This window comes from Aristolochia californica, unplaced genomic scaffold, assembly GCF_029961685.1.
Source record: "Aristolochia californica isolate CCGP_79_NKW_82.1479 unplaced genomic scaffold, dmAriCali1.0.hap1 SCAF_9, whole genome shotgun sequence".
Taxonomy (NCBI): Eukaryota; Viridiplantae; Streptophyta; class Magnoliopsida; order Piperales; family Aristolochiaceae; genus Aristolochia; species Aristolochia californica.
In genome coordinates, this window is record NW_027182290.1 from 3,204,388 (window position 1) to 3,220,884 (window position 16,497).

Consider the following 16,497-nt stretch of genomic DNA (forward strand, 5'->3'; position numbering starts at 1 on the left):
TCATGAATATCTCAGCCATCTGTTTGTTCAGCTGCCCTCCTCTCTCTCTCTTTGTTTTTTTTCTGTCCTTGATATCTTCCAATGTCCTCCTTGATAATGTCTCTCTTCCAATTTGTCAATCTTTTTTGTAAGTAGAAAACAAACCCTATCTTTAGACTTTTTCTGTACTTGCTGGTTCAGCCCTACATAGGGTCAGAGCACGATTTGAGCATTGAAAGCTGCTAGCTAAAGCAGGGACAACTCTCCCATCCCTTTAGCCAAAAGAGCTGCTAAACTGAACAAAGCACGACAACAGAGAGGATAAGCAGGAGGCCCAGCAGGTGATAGACAAAAAGTCAAACGTCAATAATCAACAGCTTAAGAAAACTACATTTCAATGCCCTATTCAAGCACAAGTGCAAGCAATTGATAGCCAGGTCCTTTCCCTTTTGATTGTAACTATGAGAAGGAGATGAGAAGGGGTTTGAGAGAGCTGCCGATGGAAGAAATGTAGGAGAAAAGCAGAACAAGGATATAATGGGCATGAAAGCGGGCACAAGAAGGTTGGGGATCGTCAACATTCAAAGTCCAACAATAAGCATTTTCATAGGGAAATGCAACCATAAGCTGTTGGGTTTGCAATTGATCAACAAGATTTTCTCATCTGGAGGATATAGGCACAACATTTGGAAAGTTCTACGGCCTTTCTTAATAAATTTATTATCCTAGCAAGCATGAGTTCTACCTGTATTAAAACTATGCTCAATAGAAACTATACTGTATGGGTTCACCCCACTTAACTTAAACTTTCTCTAGATACAAGTGAAAGAACCACCAAGCTATCCACTTTCTCTCATTTTAAGTATGAGCTCAAGTACACGAACCTCTCCAGCATACTAAGGAACAGCAAAAGGGAGTAATAGCTTTCATCAGCTGATTAGTTATTGGATGTAGTAGTCTATCTGATCTCCAAAGAGATAGGCATGGATCATCATGTACAAAACCTTGAACAAAACTAGTACTCCACATTGAAATTTCCACAACCACAGACAAGGCATAAAGTTCATTGTTTCGAAATTTTGTTATTTCTTTTGCCAGGAAAGAGTAAGTGCTTCAGTAAACTGTACCTATTGATTCTTACTAACGCTCTGAATTTGTGGTTCTCAGCTTTCTCGAGATGTGATACGATCGGCCGGCGATGAACAAGAAGCGGTTAAGAATGATTGGACTGAGAGACTGCGTGTGCTGGAGAAGGGACTTGAAGAGGATTTCTCGGGCGGGACACCTTACTTCCAAGGCGAGCAGCCGGGATTTCTCGACATAGTGATCGGATCACTCTGTTGCGACCACGAAGCTTTCGAAGAGGCCATTGGGATCAATCTGTTCGATCCCCAGACGAACCCGTTACTCTTCAGGTGGTTGACTGTGATGAAAGACCAAGAGAGGTGCTCATTTGACGAATTGGAGCCTGAATCTGCCAGCCACTCAAGAAGACTCATTCCACTGAGAACGCACATCCTAATATGTAAGTCTAGAAAATATTTGGATCAATCAAATCATAAAAGGGAGTACCTAATGATAAGAAGCAAAAATATACTACCCATTGCTAAAAGAAAGCACTCAGAATTTTCAAAATTATAAAGAAAAATAACGGAGTAAAATGGATTAGTACTTGGGGGTAGTGTCATCGAATACAGCCTAACATTGTCAAAAAAAAAAAAAAAAAGACACAATTCCACTAAAAAATCCATAGCTTCTCAAGCTTTCAAAAACTCATTAGCTTTTAGTAGCTTGCTTCTCCTTGGCCTTTTGGGTTTTCAACACTTTCTTGACAATCTTTTGCTCCTCGACCAAGAAAGCTCGGATAATTCAGTTAAAACAACCTTTTTGTTGTTTTGAAAAAGGCAACTACCCAATTTGTAAATATCCCAATAAAAAGGACATAATATAATAAAATGAAAATGATAAAAACTAACTTTTAATCACCTAATAGATCCTGTTTTAAAGCCTCGTTCAACGGTTTTTAACGGTTCTGTTCGAAGCCACCCCTACGCACAGCAGGAGGCTAGATAACGCTGAGCCGGTAAAGAGACTGAGAGACATCGTCAGATATGGTTCGGCGTTGAGGGCACGATAGCACGGCGAGATAGTGGCGAGCTGATAGAGAGTGAGAGACGGCGTCGAAACGGTTTGGCGTCGAGCACACAACAGCACAAAGAGAGTGCTTGAAATCGAGACTTCCCGACTGGAAAGAAGCAGCTATAATTCTTGAATCCAGAAGTAAAACCAATAATAAAACCATACATAATTCTTGAAACCAGAAGTAACAGTCTCTACAAATAAACTCCAGTAACAAAAACAAAACCAGATATAATTCTTGCATCCACCAGGAAAAGTTTCTCTACAAATAACACAAGAGCTGTTTAATCAAAATTATCAATTTTGATGGGAGTGATCTCATCAGCGACTTGGAAGTGTCCCACCAAACGGGCGAAAAACACCATTTGCTGCTCGAGTGTGAATTTGATGTTCTCAGCCTGCAAATAATCAGATTTCGGAAGTCCGTATCTGAAGAATCAAATATACTCTCATGGAGGAATAAGTGGAGGACGGATAATAACCTTGCGGAACCCATGTTGCTCTCCTTCATACTCGACCAGAGCCACGGGCAGCCCTTTCTTCTTCAAAGCCTGATAGATTTTACGAGCTTGCTCAGGTGGAACAACCTGAGGCAAGTGAAAACATCAAGAATCACAAATTTCGTTATATACATAAAAGCAAATACTGGATGTCTTCATCAATATTTCGTTTCTGAAATCTTTGCACGGTTCGGGCTGTGCAATGAAGAAGGTAAACAACCTATTAATGGATAGCTCAGACCACCCATTGGTCAGTGAGGAGTAATAGACATGCCACCAGCTAAAAATCAAATCCACCAGCCTTGAACAAAGACCAATCTATTTCTGTCCTAAAGCTCGAGTTGAGCTATTTCTGTTAAATAACACCATTCTTGAACAACTAATCTAACTCAAGCAAGCTACGCTCTCAAAAAAAAAAACATGTGATAAGTCTGTGAAAGAGAAAAATTGAGGTAAAAACCCACTTGGATATAGTGTAGCATACCTTATCATCTAATCCTTGGAACAGAATAACAGGGCAAGAGAAGTTCTTGACAAAGTTGATAGGTGACCTCTCAAAGAAAGCCTTCTCATTTCCTGTAACCATCACACTATGGACATTTAGTAAATCCACACTAAGTTATTTTTGAATTGTCTAATTCATTTGATGAGTACAGATATTTGTCTAAGGAACCTACCAACAAGATTGTCAAGATATCGAGACTCAAACTTGTGAGTTTCAGCTTTCAACAAAGACAGGTCAGCAACCTATTTACCAACCATTATGAAGTAAGATTCAAGATAAAAGTCTAAATACTTGCAACAAAGCAAAGAATTATGGTAAGGAGAAAATAAGAAATGACAAGAATATATGATATTTTTTAACACTTACACCATACAAAGAAGCACCAGCCTTAAAAGTCTGCTTGAAAGCCAGAGCAGCTAATGTTGTATAGCCACCAGCAGACCTCCCAGTGATACAAAGCCGTTCTCCATCCACCTTACCACTCTCCACCTTACAAAGAAAATATTCTTCTCTATTCAATGTCTCTGTTTTTGCTTTGCTCATCAAGTTCATATTCAAGTAAGAAACGAAAGGAGTTACTGAAGCGGTTACCAGAAATCTTGCACAAGAACAACAATCATTGACATCTACAATACCCCATTGCCCTAGCAATCGTTCTCGATATGCCCTGCCATAACCTTCACATTTACAAATAAAGCATATGTCAAGTGTTAATACGACAAGATTAATAGGGTAACTTTTATGATATAAAGGGGAGCATATTCTAGACTTTTGCACTCAATAACTTATCAACAGAAAGAAAAGGACAAGTCCACCAGGCTGGTGGGGGTGCTGCTGTGCGAGAGTTTGGCTGCTTCTCTATGCAGGGGTCAACTTCTGACTGTAGGATTCTCTTCTTCGTTTTTTATCTTATGATTTTCTTAATTTACAGTAAAAACCAAGTCCTATGACTTAGACACCTTCATCGACTATACAAAACCAGTAAGAGCACCAAGACTGAGAGCCATCATCCATCTCATAATGGTAATTAACATCATTACAATTCCAATATCTAGTACACACTTAAATCACATAAATGATAATCCAGGTGAAAATCAAAGTAAAAGTAATTCCTACTAGGAAAAAGTAAGAATAGAGCGGTCAATTCAAAAACAGATACAGAGCAAAATTATAGCCAAACCTGTGCTTCCTCCGTAATTAACATCAACAAAAGCCCAACCCCTGCTAGTCCAGTACTGGATGCCAAGATCCAATACTCCATGGGATTCAGCGGTAGGACCCCCTGCAATATATTCAAAAACTTACGTTCATGAATTAAGTATTTTGATTAAATAACTCTAAATTTCACATGAGTATGTAATAATCATAGATGATCAGCCACTAATTAAGGAATCGAAGAATAGTTAAGAATAACCTAAAACATTTTCATTGACAAATAGTGAGTTTATTAATAAACAAGAGAGAAAGATGAAAAGTAACTGGCCCCACAAGATACAAGGATGACAGGGCCTAAGAACAACAAAGAATACATCATATGGGAGGCCAGAGTAAAACAATCCTAGCAAGAGAATCAGTAAAAGCATCTTAAATGAACCAAAAACGTTTAATTACCGTGGCTTTTCAGTAACAGAGGAGGTCTTTCATCATCATCGGCTTGATAAAAGCCACTTGTGGGAGGATAGAAATATGCAAAGGCAGTTTGACCAGGAGATTCAGTGGGGAATTCAATCAGTTCCGGCAAGCTAAAGTGTGATTTATACTTCACACTGTCTGGAGAAGAAGACCAAATGATTGAGAAATCAGCCACTTTAGCTAGTTTCTCATCTAATGTCACCTGGTAAACACAGAGGATATGTAATTTGAACAGGTCAAGGAAAGATAAGAGTAAATGATTTACGCCATTTTCAACAATGTACTCCCTGACATCCAGAAGTCCAAAACTACATGTGATGAGGCAGCACTTAGATGCAGTACGAGGAGTGACTCAAGATGCCAGCAGAAACTCCACACTTGAAGCATATATGATTGGGAAAAAATGATGCAACAAACCTTAGCTACTGACAATGGAAGTGTAGCAGAAGCTCCCTCAATGTAAAGGCAGGCGGGTCCAGCTCTCTGTGCAAGTCAAAAATATTGATTCAGAGCATAGTTCAAGTTGATAGCAAGGCGTGAAAGGATTCAAGCAGTTGATCCTAAAAAGTTGAGACAAGGTTTTCATGATGAATAGAGTTCAAGTAAACAACTGTCAAATCTGTCACTTTTTCTGTCCAGCTCCTAGCAGTAGAACTGTTAGTGAAAAAACTAGACAAAGAAGAAAATTTTTTAATAGTATGACTAAAACGTACAATATTATTTATCTTTTTTAGAAAAAAACGTACAATATTATTTATATTGGTGAAAGGAATGTCAAGCAGAGAAAATGAGTTCTGAACATAGTTAAGAATCCCCAAATATGACCACCCATTTTGCCTGCATTCAAAAGCCAAATTTTGAGTCAAACAAATTGAGACAGACATTGCTACTGAGAAAATAACAGAGTAGCAAGTAGAAAAAACCATGCTTGTAGTAAGTGTGAGAAAGAGACCTGTAAGTGCATGCTATACAGTTTGCTTTGCCATTCTTCCTAACAAAATCATAAGAACTGAAGCCAAATACCCATAGTGGCCTTGAAAACTCAGCTTCCAGGGGATAAACTGCGACTGAATCATTCTTGTCTTCTATCTATTTTCCATAAATAATAAAAGAAAAAACACCAAATCAATACACTTTTGATCTTTTATTCTGTTCAAAGATAATATCAATTGAAAAGGACAACCTTTTACTCATTGACAGATAGTAAACTGTGATAACCAGATACTGAAATTCATTGACAGATAGTTGTATGCTATCTCGAAAATTGTAATACAAATCATATTTTACAAAATTGATATGAAAAGAGAGATAAAAAATTCAAATATCACATGAAAAGTAAGAGTAGTTGATGCTCAGGACATGAGATGCAAAATTAAAAATGTTCAACTAGCACCTACTATCATTAGGGAATTTCTCAAAAAGTAGCCAGAGAGTTGATATTTTACCCACGTATAAATATTCCAAAAACCATTCTTTCTGTCAGTGACAAAGAAAAGTTCACCTGCAAATCAATCTGTTAATGTCAGTAACAGTGAAGTCCCACAAATTCTAGGCTTTCTACTGAATTTATAAGTTGCATAATGTTGAATGTAGTATAAGGGGCACTTTGGTCATTTGACATGATATGTATATTTCAGAGAGTGCAATTGTGTTCAGAATGTTTAGATGTGTCTATGGTCCAATATTTATCCTGTTTAGAATTGTAGTTAGATAGTTATAAGGAGTTATGTGTATGAGGGGTAAATATGTAACTTTCTCTCAAAACTCACTTTAAGTTGATGAGAAGGAACAAGGGTCAAATTCTGACCCCAACGAGAGCTCTACTCTAAACTCTCTTTTAGCTAATCTTCTTCCTTTCTTCTTCCTCTCTTCTTTCATGTTCTATTTCTCATTTATTTTCATAGTATCAGAGTAGTAGGATCCTGATTTAAAGCCCCTGAAGCACCTCTTCTTCCTCCTTTGAACACAACATCTTCTGAAAGGATTTTAGGATTTTCTATTGATCAAGAGTCAAGGTTTGATTTTTTGTATTCTTTCTCTACCATAACACTAGGGCTGATGGTTCCTACTGCCCATTGAGCAATTCTATGTCTGATTAGTGCTCCATGAGGGTCTTTGGACTTGGGATTATCCCATCTACAATGTGCAGAGCCCTAGTATTGTGCCTGGTGTCTGCATCACCTCCAAGAAGGCTGATGTCAGTCTATATTTGCCATTTTTTGGTAATTTATGATTACACTCATTGTAGGCTTGATGTATGTTGTTGGCACATATTTGAATTTCTGATCAACCCCTAATTTTTAAGTGGGCCCACATAATTTTTGTAGGTATCTGAGTGTGGTGAAGCTATTGGTTGATTGTGTTGGTTGTTGTTTATCCTTATGGCTGATTCCGATGAAATAATTACCCCCTCAAGGGAATTTGGAGGTTTCGCAGGGAAAGATATTGTTCTAATTACTATAGAGAGGCTGAATGGACAAAATTATTTTAGTTGGTCTAAGTTATTTCATATCTACCTTAAGGCCAAAAGGAAGTCAAAATATATTAGAGATGATCTACCAATTCCTAAGAAAATGTAGATGTCCTTGGAAGTGATATATGCACATGAAATCAATTTATCTCGAGTGTATGAGTTATATGCTAAATTTTTCAGCCTTAAGCGAGGTGAAGAACAATTACTGACTACTACAGTGAGTTACAGAGTGTTCTCGAGAAAGTTAGTATGTCTCTCTTTCATCACAAAAAGAAACAAGAGCAGATACATGTTGCAAAATTTATAAACTGATTGGGACCAGACGTTGATGAACTCAGGGCGTAGTTGCTTGCTTCAGATGACATTCCAATTATTTTCTACTACCTTTAATAGGGTAATTGTAAAACAGAGTAAGCTCAACCCAAGAACATCTAAACAACAATCAAGAAGAAAGTCAACACTGATCTTTATTGAAATACAAACTGATTTCGTCCCACCACACGCTCTTAGAAGAGCTTCAATGGCTTCTGGACTTACAGAAGAAGAAACTAAAATAAAACAAACAGGGAAGATGTATGATTCTGGATCCGAATTGTTGCTGAAGAACACCTCTATTTATAGGTGTTTTGCAACACTCAATCGAGAAAGACAGCTGGGAGACAACTACGAAGCTCGATGGTAGGAAGCTTCCTTTCTCTTCCGGCGCCGATGGAGGCCTCTGTCCGCTGCGACAGTCAATACAGAGTGTGCCTCTGTTTTTCGCTGCATCCATTAATTCCCGTTCACACTTGGGTGTTTTAATTTTCCGATCATACTTGGGTCTCCCAATCGTGACAAAGGGCACACCGTGGGCCAGTCCCCGGACCCCGCCGCCAAGGGGGGCAGCCCCCTGGGACCCCTGTCGGGGGGGGGGGGTACAGTTAATACATTACATTGACAGTAACTTGTGAGAGGTGAGCATTGACACACTAACAGTAATGCATGTAGAGACAAAAATTATATCCAAAGGAAGTAAAGAAGTTAGAGGTATTAGTGCAGTAGCACTTAATACTCTTGGCCAATCAGAATCAATTAGAGGTACTGGTGGAAGTTATGGTAAAGATGATTCACATAGTAGATGAGGTGGAAGTTATGGTAAAGATGACAGAAAATGTGTTCATTGTAGATGCACCATATTTTTCCCATGTGTTGGAATAAATTTGGCAAGTCCACATGGGCCAACTCCTTGGTTCATGACAGCCCTAAGTTTTCTACTGGATTTCTGGTAGGTATTCTACCAAGTGCTCCTCCTGATGACTTGCAACAGCTTGCCCTACTTGTTGTTCAGTTGACTTCAACTTCCTCCTTCCCAACATCTATAGCTCAACATACACTTCCTACTGCTACCCTTGCCAATTCAGGTACGTCCGCCATACATGTGTGTACTACGTTTTTTTGGGTTATTGACTTAAGAGCCTCCTTCTATATGTTAGGTATGTCATCTTTGTTTACTAATTTGAGTGAATCATTAGTTGTTAAACATGTTACACTTGTTGATGGGTCCATGTCTTTTGTTCAAGGAGTGGGCAGGCACCTACCCCGTTTATGTCGCTTAAACCTGTGTTGTTTATTCCTAAATTTCTGCTAAATTTGTTGTCGGTTTGTCAACTTACAAAATCTGCTTTCAGTGAGTTTTATCCCTCTCATTGTATGTTTCAAGATTCAGGACAAGGAGTATGATTGGTTCTACACGTAAAAGAGAAGGACTATATCACCTGGAAGGCTCCCCACATTAGTCTTCACCTGCATTTCATGTTGCAGTTCACCCTTTCAGTGACATTTACAATTAGGGAATCCTTTTCCAACAAAGTTGGTTCAACTATTTCCTATTTTTCCTTCCAAGTATATTGTTTAAGTGTGAATCATGTCAACTGGGCAAACATCATCAGACCACATTTCCTTTGAGTTAAATGAAAAGTAGTAGTTTATTTGAAATTGCTCATTCTAATGCAAGGAGGCCTTGTCATGTCTCTAGTATTTTTGGATATACGTACTTTGATTCTTTCATTGATGACTTTAGTCATACTACTCGGGTGTATCTCTTTATGGGAGAAGTTAAAAGTATTTGATGTATTTCAAAGTTTTTATTATGAAATCAAAATAAAGTTTGGTGCATCTCTTCCTATTTTCGTACTAACAATGAATTGGTATTTACAAATCAAAAGTTTGATGTATATTGCAAAAATCATGGCATTATTCATCAGTCTTCTTGTGTTTTCACTCTACAACAAAAAGGAATGACCGAGTATAAAAATCGTCATCTTTAGGAAGTTACACGCATAATATTTATTCATATGCGTGTTCCCAAGTCATATTGGGGTGATGCAGTGCTTACTACGTGTTTTCTTATCAACATGATGCCTTTTTCAGTACCTAGAAGTAAAAATCTCATACAAAGTTTGATTCTGTCAGCCACTTTGTTTTCTCCATACCCTCGTATTTTTAGGTGTGTTTGCTTTGGTCATGTGTTTGGTTCTTCTCCGTATAAACTATCCTCTCGCGCAGTCAAATGTGTTTTTTTTTTTGGAGTACTCTCGAACACATAAGGGATACAAATGTTTTAGCATGGAATCAAAACCAACTTATCATGGTGTTAGAGGTTGGTCAAAGCCCAATTTATGCCCCTTTCTTATAGTCCAATTTTCAAGCCCATCTGTCTGGCATGGACAAGAAGGGAGGCGTTCGAATGGGTAAAAGTTAAGTTCGACATCTGGTAGGTTTGGGATTCTATTAAGTTTATAGGTTGGAAATAGGCCTCCAAAATTAGCTAGTAAGTTTGAGATGTTACCGGGCACAACTAATCACAAACAAGTCTCAGCCTTGCTGTTTATTCAAGGTACAGGACCGAAGTACTAAGCTAGTTATGTAGCATCATGTATAAAGCAATCACAAAAGTTAAGTGGGGCACACAATACACCTTCAGAAGACCATCTAGGTTCACTAGGAGATTCCACCACATTAGGATCACCACCAGCAACACAAGTTCGTTTGTAGACTTCACTGTACAAAATAGCAGATATCACATTTTTAAATGTATGTACGAAAGAAAATGCAATCAAAGTATTGTGCAAAGTACAGAACATTCTTATGCCAGATAATAGATGCAAATGATGGACCACAGTTTCAACATTCAGCCTGTCAAATTCCTATGCATCCTAAGATGTATTTAGGGAATTTAATAGAAAAAATAATAAGTGAAATACATATTTAAAACCAAGTTAACTCATCTAAGCAGCCATATTTATTCTCTAAGTGCATATGGGAAATAATAATACCTAGCAGAAAGAAGAACCACAAGAACCTGAGAAGGAAACACAGCCCAGAACAAACTCTTTACTCACCCATTATCAGAAATATAGCCAACCCAAAGTTCTGCTCTATCCCAGTGCATGTTTGGATGCCTCCACTCAATCCATGCTATCTTCTTTCCAGTAGGGTCCACACGTGGAAAGGCATAGAAGTTATTCCCACTAACCAATATTTTTGGCTCTGGAAGTTGCTCATTCAAGGAAAAGGAAATACCATAGCAGTCAGAGAAGTTGTATCAATGACTAGTAGAATATGGAAACTGCTTAGGAGAATTTTTTTTACCTTGGATACTGTGGTCCCTGAGGTCAATAGCCACTACATCTGTGGTTGGATTTAAGCTACTCTCACGATGATCTGATAATAATGAAATAGATTAAACACACACCTAACCATCCATCAGATGTAAAAGAATTATATGAAATTCAAAAAACTTTGGAGATTTAACAGATTAATGATTGCAAACCTTCCCTGACAGTTATATATCGGTTAAAACGTGAATCAAAAACTCCATCCGCATAACGTACTGCTGGCCCCCCATAGTCAGGGGTCAGTGGTGTAGGAGATGGATCTGAAAATTAGCAATAAATGCTGGGGCAGTCAAGACTTTTAACAGATTAAGGAAAAAGACAGCTAATACTAATAAATTTCATGCACAAGGCTTAACAGGTGCATTCGCCAATGTTTACATGTGCTAGACAAACAGGACAGACTAACAACAAAATATTTAACATTCCCTACCTTTTCAAATTAGCTAATCTCTTTCCTGTCATTCCAGAATTGCAGATACAGAGTTTATTCGAAGCATCCAATTGGGTTACTGGGTTGCCTTAAGTAGTATACTATATTGTTTTTTGGAGAAACCCAATCTTGGACAGACAAACTCTCATACTGTAAATATAAACACAAGCAGCAATCTTCCCCACCCAAAAGCAGTGGATAACCAAGCCATCTAATAAGCAAGATTTGTTGCATGGTGTTAGTGGGAATAATCCCTATGGGTTTACATCGGGAAAAGTCATATGATTATTAGATTGAAAAAAGCCTTACAATTTTGGCTAGCGATTTTGAAATGGACCTGACACCCTGGACCCAACTTTAACATGATATTAGAGTGGGAGTCCACCTTGAAGGCCCTAACTTGCGCCCCATTTAGATTGTAGCTGTTGTCTATTTGAATAGGCCTTGACATTAGGGGGAGTGTTAGTGGGTAGTTGGTAAAAAGCCTCCTAAATTCGGCTAGCCATTTCAAAATAGACTTGATCTCAACTATAATAGACGGATTCTAATATTTTTTCAAGATTTTCAGAAGTCTTATGCATGTTGAATAAATCGATGATTTCTCTCCTCTAAAATAAATTTTCTAAGAACTCTTCAAGAAAATTAAAGTCCTAGATCCTATGAATTTTTGTCAGAGAATGGCCTGAATCATTAAAAAACTCATATACTTGCTTTGAAATCCAAAAATAAAAAAATAAAAAAATAAGAATGTGTAATCAGGCATGAATACTAGCAATGTCAGAATGATTTGATCCTGGATCCAATGATTTAATCAGGCATTCATCCTTTCAACAGAACATCATCTATCACTTCTGGCATATCATTTGTAAGCATTAGCCCAGGAAATGAAATCTTCCAGTTGCACAAATTGCTTTCCCTTAGATTTAGGGGAACGAGCAGTATATGCAGAAAGACTATCAGAGTACATTGCAAGAATCCTAGTAAGAGAGAGAATGGAAACCTCCAATCAACTGCTTGTACAACCTCTGGTCTTTGTAATTTGAAAAAATGACCGTATGCTCAAAAACTGTAAATGCACCACCACCATATTCTTGTGCTAATGTCCGAACTGCAAACTCTGTTGGGGTAATATCAATAGGTTCATCTGCATGGCTTTTTGCTTGCCTGACAAGAACTGCCCGTCTGAACATATGTGATCATATGAGGCAAGTATAATAGATGACAAAATATTAGATGAAATAATATTATCAAATAAGCAAAACAATTGACAGTGATATTAGCAATAATAAATCAAACTGTCACATGGACATGGTGTAAAAATACTTACTCAGTTCAACAGTGTAATCATAAAACATACCTATAAAGAAAGATGGTAGTAGTTGATAATTTTCATAAACCTGCTACATCTTTTATTAACTTGGACTTCCATTGAAATTTTTACCACCTCTAAGGGGGCTTTTCATGTATGGCAAAATTTGATTGAGAACCACATGTTCCTGAGTTTTAAACAAAAACAAATAAGGAAAAGTAGGAGGGAAGTTTTTTCTACTTTGCGAGAATCTCTCACCACTCATGAGTGGTTTAGTATCATTTATGTAACAAGTGTGTTTTGCTCTTTTCTATAATCAGTCACTTTAGTGAGCAAATAAAAAGAAATGACAGAATTTATTCTACTCCAGTATTTTCTCCAAAAAGATGGATCAGCCCCATTTTCTCTTCAATTTTCTCTTTTGTTCTGCTTTATTGTTGGCTGATTTCAGATTTTGCAAGCTTAAATGAGAGAAAGTAACTGAGCACAAATATGTGATTTCACTTTCTCTAGAGAGAAATAAGCACAGGGGGATGATTGTTTTTGGTAACGGAAGTGGGATGACATGATGCTACTCTCATTTTCAACCCAAGTCTTAAAATATAAGTAGCCCATATTCTCCATTGCACTTTCCACATGCTTACATTAACACAATAATTCATGTCCTCTGAAGAAAGTAGAAGATGTATCACACACTTGATATTTCCATATGTTTACACAAATATAAAAATACACACTCACCAGAAAAAAATGATTAGCTAAAAAAGAACTTGAAGAACTAAATTTTTTTTTTTTTTGGTAGAATGGTGATGGGCTTTGCTTTTATCCTTTAAAGCAGAGAACAGATTACAGATTCGAGGGAGAGGCATTTCCTCAATCCTCAGGAACAACAAGGAAAAAATTCCCAACCAACAAAGAGTGCTTAGATACACACCCTCTTTAACCAAGGACTGAGGGACATATTGGCAGCCCTCCGTGTAAGCTGCCATTGGACAGTGAGACTCATACAGATATCTATGACTTCATCAAATACATATGAAAGTCTCGGTGGGGATTAAGAATTTGCTTTCTAATGACACAAGTTTCCTCAAAAAAGGCAAGTTTCCTCAAAAAAGGAAAAACGACACAAGTTTCCTCAACAAAGGAAAAACGACACAAGTTTCCTCAACAAAGGAAAAACGACACAAGTTTCCTCAACAAAGGAAAAACGACACAAGTTTCTCATTGAGACTACTTTCTCCAAAGAATTTGTTTTTGGGTTAGTGTGGATAAATAGAAAGATTAATGGATAGAGTGGAGATACTTGACATTCCCTGCACACTGAGACTAACAGGCCCAAGTGATTCACTTTCTCGTTGCCTTAATCCTCTTAAAACTCGAACCTTAGCCGTTCTTAGTCTTCTGACATGTATAACACTGACATGAGTCTTCCATCTTACAAAGATGAGCTCCACAACATGTATCCTTCCGTGACACAACGTTGGCTAGTCGAGGGCCCTCGGTGCAATCACAGCAAACCCAGAAAGAAGTTACTGTCAAGTTCCAACCAGGCGCCCCATGCGGAAAACGGAAAAATGCGGTTGCATCGAGTCCCGAGATGGGACAGACCAGAGAAAACCGACTGCAAATTCGGTTCTAAACTCGAAAAAATCGACGGTGAGTCCAGATAATAACTCAGTTGGCCAAACATTAGGATGCCACTAATGGAAGTGACGGAGCCGATGATAAATAGGTAGTAGTGCAAACAAACAGTAATTGTACCCTGCTTCGGTAGGGCGCATTTCGACCCAGACTAGATTACCGTCTCCAGCAACGTCAAAGCCGCCGAGTCTTTTCTCGGCACCGGAGACAACGTCGGCGGTAATCGGAGATTTCCACGAACCGTACGGAGCCGTCACCTTCTGACCACCACCGACCCTCTCTGCACTGGCCGAGGTCGTCGCCATTTTTCTCACTAGCTCAGGAGAAAACCGCAGTGAGCGTCTTATAGGAGCTCTGGCGTTGAAACGACAGGATGGGATGAAGAATGCCCAGAGCGTGAAGCGACTCGTCAAAAACTTCGTCGCTACCGATGCAATAGCTGCCATTGAACTTCAACGCAAATTTAACAAATGGCTGCATCAAAGTCTTCCCGATCTTTCCTTTTTTTTTTCAAGATATTTCTTTTTTTTTTAAGATATTTCATTAGTATAGTTTCAACAAAATGAGTGTGTGATTTACTTTTAAATCCAAGAGTCAACCCTTTAATTTCACTTTCGCTCACTCTTTCTCATACTCCCCTCTAAATCCCTCTCAACAGTAGTTTTCTCTCTATCTTCATCGAAGTCTTCCTGATCTTTTCTTTTAACTCAAGATCTTTCATCTGATTTCAAAAATCGAACCAGTGTATAATTCACTTTCACTCGCTCCCATGTAAAATTAGTGAAAGTGAGCCCCACTCTCTCTCCACGCTCCTCATCTTCGCCTTCTTTCTATTTACATCAAAATCTTCCCAATTTTTTTTTTTTTCTAACTAAGGTTAGTTCACAATGAATTTGAATTAAATTTAAACAAATTCTAGTGTTAGTGCCCCCGAATGAAAAATATGATATAAAGAAGAAAATAAATAACATTTATAATATACTTAAACAAAACATATACCTAAATATATAATTAACCAAAATAAACATAATTACTACACTTATAAGTGATTTAACGTGTAGTATTAGAATATATTTATATCCTAATTAATAAAAAACTATATTATATTACTTAAATGATTATAATTTATTATAAATTAAAACAATAATTACATGTGACTAGAATAACTTATATAAAATTAATAAAAAATAAAAAATAACATAAGAGAATATAATAAATAAACCTAATGGTTTAATTTATTATAGCAATGGAATAATTAAACCAATTAATGATTATAGTTTATTATAAATTAATATACTAATTACGTGTGACTAAAATAAATTATTTAAAATAAATAAAAATTTTAAAAATAGCATAAACGAATATAATAAATTATTTGTAATGACGTAGATATTTTTTAACATTAAAAATTCACTATTTTAATACAAAATAAAAAATACATAATAAATAAATAAATAAATAAATTAATTTATCAATAACATAATATATTTATTTAAGTATTATTAATTAATAATATGTTAACACAAAGTGTAAATCCAGTGGTTTAAATTTTATTATAATAAAACTAATTCATGATTAAAGTTTATTATAAATTAATATACTAATTACATATTATTAGAATAAATTTTTTAAAAGTAAAAAAATAAAAAATAACAAGTCATCGTCGTCGAAGAGCCCTGCCGTGAAAGTGACCTTCAATTTCGGATTTCCCAAGCGGCTCCAAGACCTCAAAACCACCACGAAATTCTATTACGGTGTGAAGATCAAACTCACGGCAAAAAATGTCCCTCCATTACTCTGCGCTAGCGAGGTTCATGTCCCAATCTGTTCTCCGAAGTATCATAAACTCGATAAGAACCCTAAAATCCCACGAACCGCTGATGGCGATGGCAGAAACCTTAGGCATTGCATAACGAGAGAGACAGGATGAATGAAGTTGGGGCGAACGAAGAAAGCAGAGAACGAAAACGAGAGATGACAAGAGACAGGAGAGAGAGTGAAGACGAGAGGAAGAAATGGGGAAAAAAAAATCGTCTGGAGACAAAAGCCGAGGGAGAGGGAGAGGAGAATAGCGAATGAGGATAATTTTTTCCTTTCGGGTGGAGGGAAGAAGCAACACGCATCACGCGAGGAAAGTGGATGATTCGCAAAATAAGTAAAAATCAATTTTCCTCCATTTTTGCCGAATGAAATAGTATAATCTCACTTCAATTCAATTCTTTCTACACTAACG

At 37.2% G+C, this 16,497-nt stretch overlaps 1 protein-coding gene across 1 annotated transcript; it reads right to left on the reverse strand.

Moving 5' to 3' along the window:
• Positions 1–2,243: 2,243 nt before the first annotated feature.
• On the reverse strand, positions 2,244–14,807 carry LOC137940334 (uncharacterized). The gene is made up of 18 exons (XM_068785342.1): positions 14,385–14,807; positions 12,315–12,496; positions 11,040–11,144; positions 10,859–10,930; positions 10,609–10,756; positions 10,185–10,267; positions 6,201–6,256; positions 5,708–5,844; positions 5,502–5,592; positions 5,173–5,238; positions 4,735–4,957; positions 4,304–4,405; positions 3,715–3,800; positions 3,490–3,612; positions 3,296–3,365; positions 3,103–3,194; positions 2,601–2,705; positions 2,244–2,516 (listed from the first exon to the last, which is right to left on the reverse strand). Exons 1-18 carry the CDS (start codon positions 14,708–14,710, stop codon positions 2,403–2,405), a joined length of 2,181 nt encoding a protein of 726 aa, XP_068641443.1. The 5' UTR covers positions 14,711–14,807; the 3' UTR covers positions 2,244–2,402.
• Between the last annotated feature and the right edge of the window lie 1,690 nt (positions 14,808–16,497).

Coding starts and splice junctions, on each gene's coding strand:
- LOC137940334 (XM_068785342.1), bottom strand. CDS start 14,710: ATGGCAGCTATTGCATCGGTAGCGACGAAGTTTTTGACGAGTCGCTTC. Junction 11,145..12,314: donor GTACAAGCAGTTGATTGGAG/GTTTCCATTCTC, acceptor GCTAATTTTCAG/ATCCATCTCCTACACCACTG. Junction 4,958..5,172: donor TTCCATTGTCAGTAGCTAAG/GTTTGTTGCATC, acceptor TGTGTTTACCAG/GTGACATTAGATGAGAAACT.